A 14,188-nucleotide genomic window follows, 5' to 3' on the forward strand; every position below is an offset into this window, starting at 1 on the left:
TTTGGAGTTTCTTGCCCAACCATTAGCGAATTATGTCAGCATAAAACGACTCGCGCGTGATTGTGGTCCAGTGGCTCACAGTATACAATTCGCGCTTGATCCCACCGCAATTTCTGTTTTGCAATTAGTCCACTTTCTTTCTCAACGTTCTCTTCCTCATCACCCGAGTGAAGGAATTGAAGTAAAATCGCATTTATTGTTTTCGTGTTTTCATTTGCTTTTACTGTGTGTGTGTGTGTTTTTTTTCTTATGTATCCATTATTGTTAGCTGATAGTATAGCAAAGATGTTCAAGTAGCGTGTCTCGGGGTTGTTCCGGTGTATTTCCGGCTTACACTTACTCCTCCTCCCTCTTGTGTTTTCTTTTGCCTTTTTTTTGTTTGTTTGACCATTAAAACATACGCGTTACTGTGTGTATTTAGTTTAGGTTCGTTTCTTGTAAAGGGATGGGATGTGTAATTTTGCCATGTAAATCAAATACAATTACTAGCCCCTGCTCACTTTAAGGGAGTAGTTTTGTTGTAGGTGAAAGAAAAAGAAAGCGAAAACAAAACAATTTGTACTGCATTTTTGGTAAGTTTGTGGCCACAAAATTCAAACACAATTGCATGATGGAAATTTGTTTTATAATCAAATTGGACAATATTTCATCCACTTAAATCATGCTTCCCTTCTTTTCTGCTAATGCCAATTTTACCACAAGAAGAAAGTGGGACGAGGCACCAATAGGAGGAGGTTTGCTTTTGTTTCTTTACGTCATTTGACACAAAAAATGCTCTACCATCATCGTATCGTGATCATATTTGTCTTTACGGATGAATTGTTTGTTTAGTGTTTTTCTTAATGTTTTACGTCCGTTATTAAGGTTCCGTTTCGTCCTCATTACGTAGTCGCGGTTTTTTGATTTACCTCCTTTCTACTTCTCTTTTTTTAATGGTTTTCCCCCCTTTTCTCCCCCCGAGCATCACACCGTCCAGAGCAAATCATACAAGAATAGAAAACACTTTTCGAGCTAATTTTTCTTTTACTCCTTTACGCAACCTTACGATCAAATTCGTTTTTAGCCTAGACTTAAAATTATTACTTAGAATTCTTCTTTGTAGATTTTTGTTTTTTTCGTTTGCTCTCTCTCTTTTCCTTACTCTTTAGCACTCTGTTTGCAATCTCTTTCTAGTCATCGTGTGCACGTGTTACGCTCTCGAAACTATCATCCAATGTGTTTGTTTTTCCTTTTTCCGTTACTGTTATTTGCCTAAAATATGTCTTAATTTTTGTTATACTTTTTTTTTGCTTTACATTACACGCGCGCGCCACTCCACTATCCATACTAGTTTCTCACTTTTCTTTAACGCCCTTAACCTAACTTAACCATTTTTGTTTCGACATTTCGACAAAAAACAAAAATTGTTTCCCAAAAGTCAGTTAATAGGGGTTTTTGTTTGTTTGTTATAAACTTAATTGCTCCAATTGAGCTGCTAGGTTGTTTCTAGTGACCTAGAAATGTATCATTCATTCGCAGTTCCGTTTTCTGCGTGTTTTCCTTTTATCGATCGTCCGTTTAGTGGATATAAAATATAGCTTGATAGAAAACGAAACAATACATTGCATTTGTGTGTTGTGTACACAAACACATTAACGTAAGCGTAACGAAACTTCTAACTGGACTGGACTGCATCATAGTCCTGCAGCCTGTGTGTGGTAGGTAGGTATACCGCTCAACACTAACCGATAGTAGTAGTGGAAGTAATGTTTCATTTTGCATTACAGTTCACAACAAACCAACACTCACTCACACGCCTAATGTGAGTGGTATCATTTAACTGAAAATCCCAGATCGTTCCATACATTCGAACATAAACTCCCTAAACGCACCTTTCTCCTCTCTCTCTCTAGCTCATTTCCGCTGCTTTATCAGCAACGAATCCGTACGAACGATCGACCCGTCCGTTTCTCGGTGTGTGTGTGTGTGTGTAATTGAGCAAACGATAAGTCCTGTCCCCAGCGTGCATTTGGCGGGGGGCAAAGACGCAAAAAAGTTTATCACAAATTTTGCAAATTTTCCGAGAAACGGTGGGGGGTTGCATGCTGCAAATTGCCTCAGCGCTGCAGGTGATTTTCTTTTAAGTTTTCACTGTTTGTTTTGCTTTTATTACTCGGTTACGATAGTTTATTAGTTGGTTTATGTTAGTATTTGGTAGTAAGTGTACGTAGAAACGTGTTCATGATATAGTTGTGTTACGGGCCTAGTTTCAGGTGTGGGTGTGTGTGTAAAAAGAAAGGAGCCGGCAATAGTTAACGCAACAGTAAAGAATACAAGGCTGACGAAACGCACTGAATGTGGTGAATGTAAACAAACCAGCCTAATACACGTATTTCAAACTTAAACCGAGGGCGTGTCTGTATGCTTCTGTTACATACACAGCCGTAAAAAAGTATTAGAAAACACAACGATAGAAAGAGAATTAGACAAAAAAACATTTTTTTTCCATTTTTTTAACAAAACAAAAAATACAAATCATCCCCTTTTTGGGGTGCTGGTGAACAGATGGTGAATAAAGTGCTGTAAAGGTGGAATATTCCGCTATTGATGATACTTGTTGTTGTGTAATAATAATGGTACGTCTCTACCGTTCAATTCTAATCATCGTCATCTGCATCGTCCTCAAAACAGCCTTTTTGGGGTTAATGTTCCCTAAAGAAACATTCAAATCATGACTGGTTCTGTTCTGGCCGGGTATGTGTATGTGTGCCTATATTCGTCTGGCTTTTAAGGACATGTTCCATTGCTGGAAGAATAATCTTCTGACGAAAGCCCCCAAAAAAAAAAATTATCAAAAATTAAATACAAAATTAGGGGGAATTTAATGGAATAGAATTAAACGTCAACTTATTACAGGGTTTTCCAGTTGATAATGTAATAGCAGGCTCTGTACATAAAATATGAAAACAAACCTAGTTGACATGGACGCGGCTTCAGACAGATAGAGGAAACCATTACCTTTTACTGTGAAGTCACCAGATGATATTGTAATCGAAGCCGATGATTTTGTACCCGAGCTGTACTTCTTCTTCTTCCTCCCTGGCACAAAAACCTCGAGAAGTCTCGCGGCCTGCCATTTCTGGCTAGTAAAGTAGTCAGCCCTACGCACGGGGAGGCGCTCAGGATGGGATTTGAACCCCGGCCCTGCCGTGTGAAGACCGGTGCCGCTGTCGCCTCGGCCACACGAGTTGTACAAAGAGTTTACAAAAAAAGATCGATGCTTTTACAATATCAACTGAAAGCCCCTGTATTCCTACTCTCTAAAGGACCACACAGGTCGACAGCCCCTTCACGATGGCTATCACACGATTGATCCGCATCCGAGGAAAGGCTATTTTGCAACCCTTCCACAGGAGGACATTGGAGAAAGAAATTTTGTACAAATTAGCATTAGCAATTCGTGCCGGCCATATAATGGCTAATTAGAGTTATTTACACCACGTAGCCGGATAATCACTGCCTGGTCCTGCTGTTTCCCAAGGAGGTCTGGAGGATTTCCCAAGGAGGATGTGGCCAGTATGAACCCTTAGTAGCGAGTAGGAGCTTAATGTTGACGCTTAATTGCAACAGATAAAACCCCCCTTGATAAAACGTCCCGAAAACAATTTTGCTTTGAATTGCTCTTACGATTTTCCCAAAAAAGTTTCAACTACAACTCCAGCCTGTTTCATCAACAAAACATTATCATCATTGGCTGCTAGTAAGTTAAAAACTGGAATTGAATTTCATAGCACAACAGACTAGAGAGAGAGAGAGAGAGAGAGAGAGAATTCCATGAAGAAAAAAAAGACCCCTTCCATTCCTCGGCTTGCGTCTTCAAGCAACAAAGACACAAAGCCACACATTCTGCTCAATTAGTTACGTTAGAGAATCACACACTCTTCGTTCGTTTACTTTCCACACAATTTTCCCCCCCATTCTTTGCGTTTGCTTCCACGCAAAAACACAATATTTATCCTTAAATGTGTAAGAAAGCCATTACAAAACAAAAATCGGTGCCTAATTATCATCCTAACAGTAGTAGTTGCAATAGTAGTTGCAGTATTACTAATAGTAGTTGTAATAGTAGTAGCGTGCGTGTGAATATACACATTAAAACACAATAAACACGACAGCGAACGGAGAATAAAAATAGAACAAAAAGAAAAAACAAAAAGAACTCTAAGCTACATATGTATAATCATTATCAAAAAGGCATCAAAAGTGCATTCGACACGCACGCACACGCACACGCACATTGTAGCACCAACGAGATGGGGATGATCGGAGGGATTGTGCCTCCGTTTCAATGTTAAACGGTCAGAATCACATTCACTTTTACATCCACCAATGTCCACTTGGAGCTGTCTTACGAGTCTCGTACGAGTGCCGACTGTGCACTGACTACAAATCGTTATCCTCCCCCCGGTTGGTCGGTCGTGGTGTGTACCTGTAAATTGGTACTGCACTACTGTATACTTGCTAGCTGACCAAGCGCTCACAATCCCGCTCGGTTAAAAACGGGCCCAAATTATCTAAATTACTGTACTAATTAGCGTCCGTAAAGAAAATTTGAATTGAATTGAATTTGAAAGTACGAAACCAATAAAAATATGTAAACAGAAATAAAGAGAACTTATCACTTATCAGCACTCACTATGTTCTGATCGCTCATAGCATTTAGAGCCATTTAGGGGTCAGTCTGCGGTGTGGTTGAAGCCTTCCTCGGACCTTTCGGTTGTTGCTGTTCGAGTGTTTCAAGCATTCCGCACGGAAGCTTCGTTACTGATGGGCCTTTGGGCAATATTCACACACACACATACACAATCAACAGCACGGCAATAGTCGTGGCAAAGGTATGCTTTTGTTTTTCGCATCGCCGGCAATTCACTTCCTGCCACAGAAGAGCGACGGGGACGGGTGGCAGTAGCTGCAGAACACTCTCACGCGTTGCTTTGCTGGTCTAGATGGCCCGTTTCTGATGCGCATCGTGCACCGTTTTAAGATTTCCAATTGTTTTGTCTACTGTTGCTCGGCCCCGGATTGGACTGTGATAGCATCTCCTGGTACTGGCGCTGCAGCTCCAGCGCACGCTGCATTTCGGCGAGCGATGAACCTTTACCGGCAGCCGATAGTGAAGCTTGGAAGAAGGAAAGGAGTTGATCAGTTACACCTGACACTGACGGTCGGGCACACACACACACACGGTGGTCGGCTGTATTAACTTACCAGCTGCTTGTGCCATCGCCAGCTGGTAGGAGTAGAGAAGGGGCGAAAATTGCATCATTTGCGCCTGTAAGCTGTTCATGTTAAGGTTGCTCGTTTGAAGATTTTGCTGCAGTCCTGTAGGAAAAGAGAAAGCGTATTAGTGTCAACTGATACGGGTTACGGGGTTTTTATGTTACTTTACTTTACGAAAGCAAAAAGCGATTGTTGCCTTTTTTTGCATGGTAATGAACCCTGTAAACGACCAGCATCACGGAGGACAAATCACTTGATCCGCCCGCCACAAGCTTACCTCTGAAAAGCTGCTGATGTAGGGCCTGCACGGCGGCCGCTGCTGCGGTAGAATTGCTGAGATTGGCCAAATTGCCCAAACTGCCAAAGTTCCCGAGCGCACCGAGCTGCCCCAAACCACCGAGCCCGGCCAGCGCGGTAAGCTGTGCGGCGGCTGCTTCGGCCGTCGCGTTTGCCGTTGCACTGTGCCGGCTGGAGCGGGAGCTGGACGCGGGTGGCGGTGTCTGATGCTGGTTCGGTGGTGTTGGCGTCGGCCGTGGCGTCGGTGTCGGTGTTTTCGATTTCGAGGGCGCCTGTGACTGCAGATGGGCCGCATGCAGCTGGTGCAGATGATGATGGCGGCTTTGCTGCTGCTGCTGCTGCTGCTGCTGCTGCTGTGCCTGCTGCTGTTCCTGCAGTTGCTGTAGCTGCTGCTGTTGAAGCTGCTGCTGTAGCTGCTGCTGTTGCTGCTGCTGGAGCTGCTGTTGCTGCAGCTGCTGGAGTTGAGCCTGCTGTTGGCGCAATTGTTCCTGCTGCTCCTTCTGACGCTGTTGCCGCTCCTGCCGTTCCTGCTGGGCAGCGGCCGCTGCTGCTGCTGCGGCTGCGGCTGCCTGCTGCTGCTGCTGCTGCTGCTGCAGATGTTGCAGTGCGACCTGTTGAGCTTGGGCCTGCTGTTGGGCTTGCTCCAGCTCGCGCAACTCGCGCTGCTCACGCAAACCGGGGGTTGAGGAGGGTGTCGGGTGGATTTCGACCGGCGACGGGCTGCTTTGGGCGGCCAGCCGGGCCTCAATTTCCTGCTCCTGCTGCAACGCCTTCACGAACGCCGTCTTCAGGCGGTTCGTGTGTTCGGCCTTCAGTGCCTTCTTCACGTTGCTCGTCACGCACTGCTCGCAAATAACTTTCGGATCCTTGCCACCGACTGCAACGTCCGGATGTTTATGGAAAAGAAACAAAAGAAAACCCCACACAAGGAATCGTTAGAAATGGTTGTGTTCTGCAGCGCTCACGCGTCAAAGCGTTGATGGTGAGCGCCACGGAACATAGAAAAACCCCGTGCGGGCTGTGGAGGGTGACATAAAAGGAAACAACACAAAACCTGGACTGTTCTGAAAAGTGGGATTTCCTCTTTTACCCTGTTTCTCCCATTTCCAGACGGGCGTAAAATCGATCTTGCACTGCGCACACCGGTACGGTTGCTGCGGTGGGTTCGGTTTTTTGTCCTTCGTCAGATAGTCCACCACGTGCTCGAGCCCGAGCAGATACACGAACTCGATGTTGCTCGGGTTCGGCACAAAGTGCATCTCCGGCGGTGGCGGTTTCGGTGGTGGGATCTGGAAGACAGATTAATCGTAAGCGTAAGGTCAAACAAAACGGCTCGAAACACACTCTCGGTCGGAAAAGGAATATCCTACCTGAAGCAACGTTTTCTCCAGCTGTTTGCGCAAAGCCAACTTCGCGGACGCTTGCCGTTGGGCTTGGCTCTGCGGGTCCTCTCGCGTTGATTGGTCACGATCGCGCTACACAGTTAGAGGGGGGGGGGGGGGAAAAACCAGAACAGCGAAACATCGTTAGAATTTGAAAGCGTGCTCGTCCTATGTTGACGAGCCGACGTTATCTTTCCATGAGTCACGGGAGGGTCTTATCAGCTTGAGGCGTGTTTTTATGCGGGGCAAACAGGCAAATTAATAGCTTCAAAGTCATGGCATGAAATCAATTTCACGAAACGCACTGCTTAAATGATGGAACAGAAGTAAAAGTTACTTATTATTGGAAATATCGTATAGCAATGTCCATCTTACTCAGGATCTTCTCTACTAAAAATCCTTAGCCAACGCCTGACGGGTGCCCATCATCTAACCCGTGTTTGATCGAATCGAGTCCCGAAATCGATTTTAAACGGCGATCATGATTTGTCGCACGATCGCCAACCTCTTCGCGCGACGATTGAGCTGTGCGATAGTACGAGTAAATATTCAAACATTGTTCCTCCACTGTCGAGCCTATAGCTGCTTCCAATCAACTGATAACGCTGACAACAGTTTTGGTCAGTAATTACACAACAAACACACAAGTGACAACGGGAAGCTGAAGAGGATCGCGCGGGTGAAGGTTTTATCCGAAATACCCAGATAACAATACACTGTCTAGTATGCTGATGTACGACGACGCTATGCTTGATGCTATGGACCGTTACATGGAAGAAATTGGTTCCAAAGCCCCTTCTAACAGTAGCTATGATGATGTGCTGTGCTTCAAGGTCATCTTTAAGTTGTTTATTAGTGTGCCTAATAAAAGAAAACATAGCACAATAAGCACACAAAAAATAGAAGGTGTTTTGTTTGGTTTTGATAGTGCCAGCAAAAGCACAAACATAAAAGACTTTAGCAACATAATTAAGATATCATCTCCAACTTCCAACATCATTTGGTTGAAATCTGATGAGGTCTACCGATCGGAATACAGACACACATCCGATCAGAACGATATGTGCTTGGTTGGTAGCTTCCCTTTACGCCGAAATTCCATCACGATCGTCGGTCTGATTGGGACGATTCAGCGAACGATTGCGTCGCACGTACGGTATAGTGGGGTGCGGTGGTGACCCCTAAAGCCATGACTGGCTGACATGCGGATAGATAAGGCACCGGTGTTGTGTACTTTCAACTGCTTCATCACACACATTTCGCATACGTGTTTTGGGTTGGCATGAAAACACACCGGCACTCTAATCACTAATCTTAGATTCCTTAGCATATCAGCTAGCACAGAAAAAAATGCGAAATTAATATTAAATGCGACGATAGGGCACATTCGTTTACCAATTTGATCGAATTAACACATATCGTTTGCGAGGTGACAAAGGTAGATCCGTTGCACTAGAAGCAACTCCTCACTCACCTTCAGCGATACTGGTTCGACAGTCGTACAGCTGATCTGGGCCGGTATTGGTGGCGTTGGTGTGATGGATACCGAGCTACTGAGCTGTCCAAGATTCTGGCTCTACGGAACAGACGGGTGAGAAAAACGGAAAGAAAAATTAGCTTGACGCTACATGTTCGCATCGCGCAGTACGATCCAGCAAAGAAGCATCCAATTCCGATGAAGGGAAATGAAAAATCGACCCGACACCAGACCGAAACGGACTTTACATTCGCACTCGACTCACATTGCGCTGCTTCATGGCCGCGGTGGGCGCATTGGTCGGTGTGATTGTCACCGAGGGCGTGATGATGAGGTTGGACGCGGCCCGGCCCAACCCGATCGGTAACCGCTGGCCGGGACTGCTCGGCGTTAGCGTTGCACCGCCCGGTAGCGATGGTCTCTGCGACAGGGACACCTTCGGCACGGGTGTAATATTTAACGGTGAGCCTCGATTGCTGCAAAGATGCGAAAAAAAACGGAGCAATGTGTACCGGTGTCAGTTGTTGATTCGGAAGAACCATTACACGCCACTTACTTGACCGGATTGGAGATGGGTTTGCTGGAGGATGAGGATTTCGAATGGGCCGGCAGCGGGACCGCATTCGTTGGCGTCACACTGAGCGAACCCTTCGTCAGGGAGGCCGGGATCGATGCGAGCGGGTTCGGCAGGTTCGTGTTGCTAGGTGTTACGATCAGATTTTCCTTCATCATGACTTGCTGCGATTGCTTTAGCTTCTTCAACAGCACCAACTTCGTTTCCTCGCTGCGGAGCTCTTCGCGCAGCTTACGGAGGCCCCGCTCGCGTTCACATATTTCGGCCGCCGTCAGTTCCTTGATCGGGTAAACCGGGGGCATCTCTTCGTCCTCGGATTCGGACAGGCCGGCCGTGACGCTGCCTGTTCCGCCGCCACCACCACCGGTGCTTCCATTCTGTGACCGGCCGTTCACTTTGGCCGGAAGCAGTACGATGTCGGGCACTTCCGCGTACGATTTAACTTCCGTGCGGGGCCGCAGGACACGTCGGCCGGGGATGGGAGATGTGGTGCCAGCTTCCCCACCGATACCACTAGTGCTACCTCCTAATCCTCCTCCTCCACTGCTCACTGTCGGTGTAACTGGGCTGAGAGCGCTGCCTCCACCGACGCCGCCGCCTCCTCCTCCTCCTCCTCCACCCGGATTGACTCCATGGGAGGATGAGACGGGCGGTAGGGCGGGGGTGATGGTAAGCCCGGAGTTTTTCGCCAGCGCTCGCAAATCCCGCGCCGTGGACGGTGTGATCGTGATCGAAGAGCGGCCAGAACCGAGGCTCAGATCCACCACGGCCGAATCGTCCACCTCCATACGTTCCATGGCAAGAAAACTCACAACTCGGTCACTTTTTCACGATTTTTTTTTGTTTGTGTTTATTTGGTTTGCTTGTAACCCTAATCACTACAACGTTTTACACAATCTATACTTCGCCACCTGGTGCAAGAAGAGAAAGAAAACACAAAATTTCCCGTTAAACAGCCGCACACACACACTCACACACGCTGACCGGGGCTGCCTGCAATCACCGCGTTTGTGCACTTAATCTCCGTTGTTACCCAAAAATTAACGCTTCTTCTTATTGTTCTTTAAACACCCGCCCACCCCCCCCAAACACAATCTAGCCTACGCCAATCGCCTTGCCCTACACCTTGTTAGCATAAACCACTACTGCACACCACCGCCACCTTCAGCACTCCTTTTCCATCCCCACACACAATCCCTCCCTCCCCCCCCTCTCCTCCTAACCACACACGCACGCACGATGGCACGGGCTACTGTGGTGACGACCCAAGAACAACTACCACACAACCAATTATCCATCGCGCTTCACGCGCGCGCCCTCTATCTCTCTATCGCACGAATTCTGCCAACAAATCACACACCCGGGGAGGGAGTGCGCGCGCGGTGTCAGGAAAGGTGCGGAGGGCGGCTGAAGCAGGGTTTTTTGGTGGTGCATGAAACCAACCCCCGGAGAAGCGGTCGTGGGGGTTGGGGGGGGGGGGGTAGGTCAGTATACAGTATGGAGAGGGGGGGGGGGTTCTGCAATTACATAGTCACTATTATCGTTCACCTTTTGGGGGTGGTGGTGGTGTTGCTTTCTCTAGCGATCTAGTTTTACGGAATAAGAAGAAAAAATCCAAACCCCGGAAAAGTTATTTGATTACGCGGATAAAGCAACGATGGTGTTGCGATGGGATTTTATCATTGATTTTAAAAGGAACAATACAATATGCAACTGTAAACACACAGTGCGAGAGGAGGACACATGCCTACACACACGCACGCACGCACACACACACACATCAGACAGAAAACACGCACATACACACGCACACAGTGCACGCACTCCGTCGTCGATAGCGGCGGCCGATAGATGAGACCCTTTTCTCCAACGCTCTCCTGTACGGACCACCCCAACACTTTTCCGTAGCTCTTCCTTTACGCCATGATACTTTTCGGTTGTCAACTTTTCTAACCCGCTGGGCACCACCACCAACCACCCCAGGCACCGTCCTTCGTGTGCTCTAGATATCAACGAGACGTCGGAGATTCTTCCTTCTTCGCTCTTCCTCGCTCACACTTCCCTAACTCGCCACCACTCTGCCCCCCCCCCCCCCCACCCGAACGATCCAACAATCCTAGTGCACCACAGACTTTTCACTCGGCAGCCCTTTACCCGTGGCTGCGCTGCGGCTTGTGATAAACAGGATGCCGCGGAAGCGCTGCATTCACGCGCGACACGCCAGCTATTATCAACCGGGTTCCCTGGCGCTAGTTTACACGTACGCTTTTCTTCACCAATAAAAATACACTTTACAATGGGTTAGGGAAGGCAAAAAAAACACACACACGCAGCGCACTCACACTGCTGCTGCTGCTGCTGCTGCTGCTGCTGCTAGTGCTGCTTCTTCTTGCCTCTTTCATTCGGCGTGCTCAATAAACATTATCGTGCGTTCAGGGTGGCTGTATGCACCTTGCGGGGAGGTTGTCACTTTTGACAGCGTTGGTGCCGGTTTTGGTAATTGGGTAGTGTTTGGTGTTGTGCTGGAAATGTATTTTATTTGGCAGGAAATATTGAAACAAAATGGTATAGCCATCTATTTTTTAGTGCATAAGCTTTTAAATTTGTCTAATTAAATCCGAACCGAACCGGAAAACAGAATTTAAATATTAGATATACCAGAAGAAGGGGTTATTGTATGCAACTTTCAAACAAATGCACGCATTATCTCTATTCACCTTGGAAAATAAATTAAATCTTTTCCACCTAATTTAAGCGCCGATTTGACAGAATTCACAAAACTAGGAAAAAATAGCATAAACTATATTTTGAAACTAAGTTCATAAACTATATAATGAAACTTATAAAATTACCCACATGATCGAATGATCAATGCTGTCAGTTGATGTTTACGAAACGAAATAACTGAAAGCATTCTGGTATGTTCATTTGCTGTCAGTCTCTCTCAAAGTGAGTTGAGAGGAGGTGTCGGAATAGCGATTTCTCGGTCGGACATCTTGAAAAAAAATTTGACGTTTACTTGACTGAAATGTAAACAAACTGCGGTCAAGCATTCTTTGTTGGTCAAGCAAGCGATCTCTAGCATACATTGATGAAGCTCGATCTGCTGTGCTCTTGATGAATTTTTGCTTGCAGATCGGCAAAAAAATGGAACGATCCTATATCTCGGATCAACCAATAGTTCGGGGATGCAAACCGGCTCCGCCTGTTACGCCGATACAGTGAAAACTGCCCTGTCCATACAGGCGCTGAATCGTTACCACCTCATACGGTAATAAATACAATACAGAATCTCCTCAGATAGCACTGAAGCACTACGATATCCTGATTTCTTCACTTGATCTAAGCTTTCCAAACGATATTGAACAGCAGAATGGAAGAAAACAAATCATATAATGATGTTATTGTTTCGAGAATAATAAACAACACATATAACCAGCTGATTCAATCCGGTCAAGTAAACGTCAAACTGGTCCTGGTCTTCTACTTCTTTCCATGTGTCAAAACGGGCTTTTTACGGCACCTCCTCTCAACTCACTTTGGTCTCTCTTATCAACAACAACATAGCGCTACTTTTTGTACCTTTAAAAAAAAAGTGTTTCAAACCCCGTTCGAGTTCATTCCATTATCAGCAATCAACTCCACCAGCCTGGTATCAACTCGTCCGGTAATTCTTCGTGAAATAAAGCTCAACTCAAAATGGTACGTGCCTGGTTTATGGACAACGAACCGACCGATCAGCGTTTGGAGCATCAGCTCGATCCGCCCAAGTTCGTAACGCTGGACGAACTGTTTAAAACGACCGGAGTGGAATATTTCAAGGTAAGACAGACGGTTTAACAATAAACCAGATCCGGAAGAATATTAAACGACATGGCGCTCCGTTCCAGATTAATGTGCCCACGTACGATACGGATGGGGTGCTGGCAAAGATCCGCAACGATCGTGGCTATTCGTACGAGGATGAAATCACCTGTTCCGAGGCATGTTTGCCCGATTACGCGAACAAACTGAAATCCTTTTTCACCGAACATCTGCACACGGACGAGGAGATCCGGCTGGTCATGGATGGGTCGGGTTATTTCGACGTGCGCAAGTAAGTGATCGCGAACCGGTGAAAGGTCGATTGCACGGTTCGTTCGGGCATATAATCGATTTCGCACTCGTTCTAGTGGGCCGGACGATGCATGGATACGGATTGAGGTCGTTGCTGGTGATTTGATCATCATTCCGAGCGGCATTTACCACCGGTTCACGCTGGACGCAAAGGTAGTACGAATGTTATAGTATTAGTAGCCTGTTCTCTAATTTATCTTTCCTTGTCGTCTTTTCCTTTTGTAGAATTACATCAAAGCGAAGCGATACTTTGTCGGAGAACCGGTCTGGCTTCCGTACAATCGTCCCGCCGACGATATGGACTGTCGGAAGGACTATTTGAAACGATTGGAGGCCGGTTTTGTGGCGTAAATCTTTGTGCTTGTGGCGTTGTACCATAGCATCATCAGGTGCAAAATGGTTACACTAACACAATTATACTAACCTGCAGATATTATTTTTGAATACGCAATTTGTTAACCATATATACTCCGGGTGCAGGCATACAATGCAATGTTATTGTTTTCTACAGAAAAAAAACGAATTCAAATTTTAAAACGAATTAGTTTTTACCTTCGGGGACATCCGATTGTCGAGTATTGGTAGATCTTCTTGTTAATCTTGATGGATCGTGTCTACCAAGTGTCTTCTTCATCCATAGGGCCTCCGGTGTCGTGGAGATCCCATCGCCCAAGCTACATCTAGAGGGCTTAAGCTACGAATCGAAGCAGCCTTGTCGTCCCAGGTTCATCTTCTCAAAGACGTCCTAGTCGAAGATAGGATTTTGGAATCGTCATATCGTGCAAGGAATCTCATTCCCGTAAGACACTTTTTTTTAGTAAGAGGTCTTGGAATGCATGGGATTTAAAGGTCCGATTTATTCCCATCACAGAAGCGGCGTATACCTTACCGAAGCACGAAATAAGCCTATAGATATATAGGAATCTGATGGTGGTAGAGAAGTTCCTCTACCTTGAGGAGATATTCTTATGAGTGTACTCATTCGGCACACAACAATCTTGCTGGTGGCGGGATCAAGTATGCTCGATCCAGTCGGAGTTACGACAGTTAGAACACTTCTTCCATTCGGATTCCCGAGCCGAG

General features: G+C 46.3%; 2 protein-coding genes across 8 annotated transcripts; one reads left to right on the top strand and one right to left on the bottom strand.

The window, feature by feature from the left end:
• Positions 1 to 1,109: 1,109 nt before the first annotated feature.
• LOC118512806 (putative mediator of RNA polymerase II transcription subunit 12) lies at positions 1,110 to 11,371 on the bottom strand. 7 transcript variants are annotated; one of them, XM_036057750.1, is made up of 9 exons: positions 11,144 to 11,371; positions 8,972 to 9,900; positions 8,681 to 8,891; positions 8,413 to 8,514; positions 6,927 to 7,031; positions 6,611 to 6,845; positions 5,537 to 6,433; positions 5,248 to 5,361; positions 1,110 to 5,158 (listed from the first exon to the last, which is right to left on the bottom strand). In XM_036057750.1, the coding sequence occupies exons 2-9, from the start codon at positions 9,784 to 9,786 to the stop codon at positions 5,019 to 5,021; spliced, it is 2,619 nt and encodes an 872-aa protein (XP_035913643.1). In that variant the 5' UTR covers positions 9,787 to 9,900; positions 11,144 to 11,371; the 3' UTR covers positions 1,110 to 5,018. The 7 variants fall into 7 exon arrangements, with proteins under 7 accessions (XP_035913643.1, XP_035913644.1, XP_035913649.1 ...); XM_036057751.1 differs by having other exon boundaries at positions 11,122 to 11,371; XM_036057756.1 differs by having other exon boundaries at positions 6,647 to 6,845; positions 11,254 to 11,370.
• A 1,134-nt stretch (positions 11,372 to 12,505) lies between these two features.
• Positions 12,506 to 13,646, top strand: LOC118512810 (1,2-dihydroxy-3-keto-5-methylthiopentene dioxygenase). Its single transcript, XM_036057762.1, has 4 exons — positions 12,506 to 12,811; positions 12,880 to 13,085; positions 13,162 to 13,258; positions 13,331 to 13,646. Exons 1-4 carry the CDS (start codon positions 12,689 to 12,691, stop codon positions 13,454 to 13,456), a joined length of 552 nt encoding a protein of 183 aa, XP_035913655.1. The 5' UTR covers positions 12,506 to 12,688; the 3' UTR covers positions 13,457 to 13,646.
• Positions 13,647 to 14,188: the final 542 nt, after the last annotated feature.

Source organism: Anopheles stephensi, chromosome 3 (assembly GCF_013141755.1).
Source record: "Anopheles stephensi strain Indian chromosome 3, UCI_ANSTEP_V1.0, whole genome shotgun sequence".
Classification (NCBI taxonomy): domain Eukaryota; kingdom Metazoa; phylum Arthropoda; class Insecta; order Diptera; family Culicidae; genus Anopheles; species Anopheles stephensi.

Bases quoted from the DNA above. Each gene is read 5' to 3' on its own strand.
- LOC118512806 (XM_036057750.1), bottom strand. From the start codon at position 9,786: ATGGAACGTATGGAGGTGGACGATTCGGCCGTGGTGGATCTGAGCCTC. The intron at 8,515-8,680 runs GTGAGTCGAGTG...TCTGTTCCGTAG, and splicing joins CGGCCATGAAGCAGCGCAAT to AGCCAGAATCTTGGACAGCT. The intron at 7,032-8,412 runs GTGAGTGAGGAG...CTAACTGTGTAG, and splicing joins TCGAACCAGTATCGCTGAAG to CGCGATCGTGACCAATCAAC.
- LOC118512810 (XM_036057762.1), top strand. From the start codon at position 12,689: ATGGTACGTGCCTGGTTTATGGACAACGAACCGACCGATCAGCGTTTG. The intron at 12,812-12,879 runs GTAAGACAGACG...GCTCCGTTCCAG, and splicing joins CCGGAGTGGAATATTTCAAG to ATTAATGTGCCCACGTACGA. The intron at 13,086-13,161 runs GTAAGTGATCGC...CACTCGTTCTAG, and splicing joins GGTTATTTCGACGTGCGCAA to TGGGCCGGACGATGCATGGA.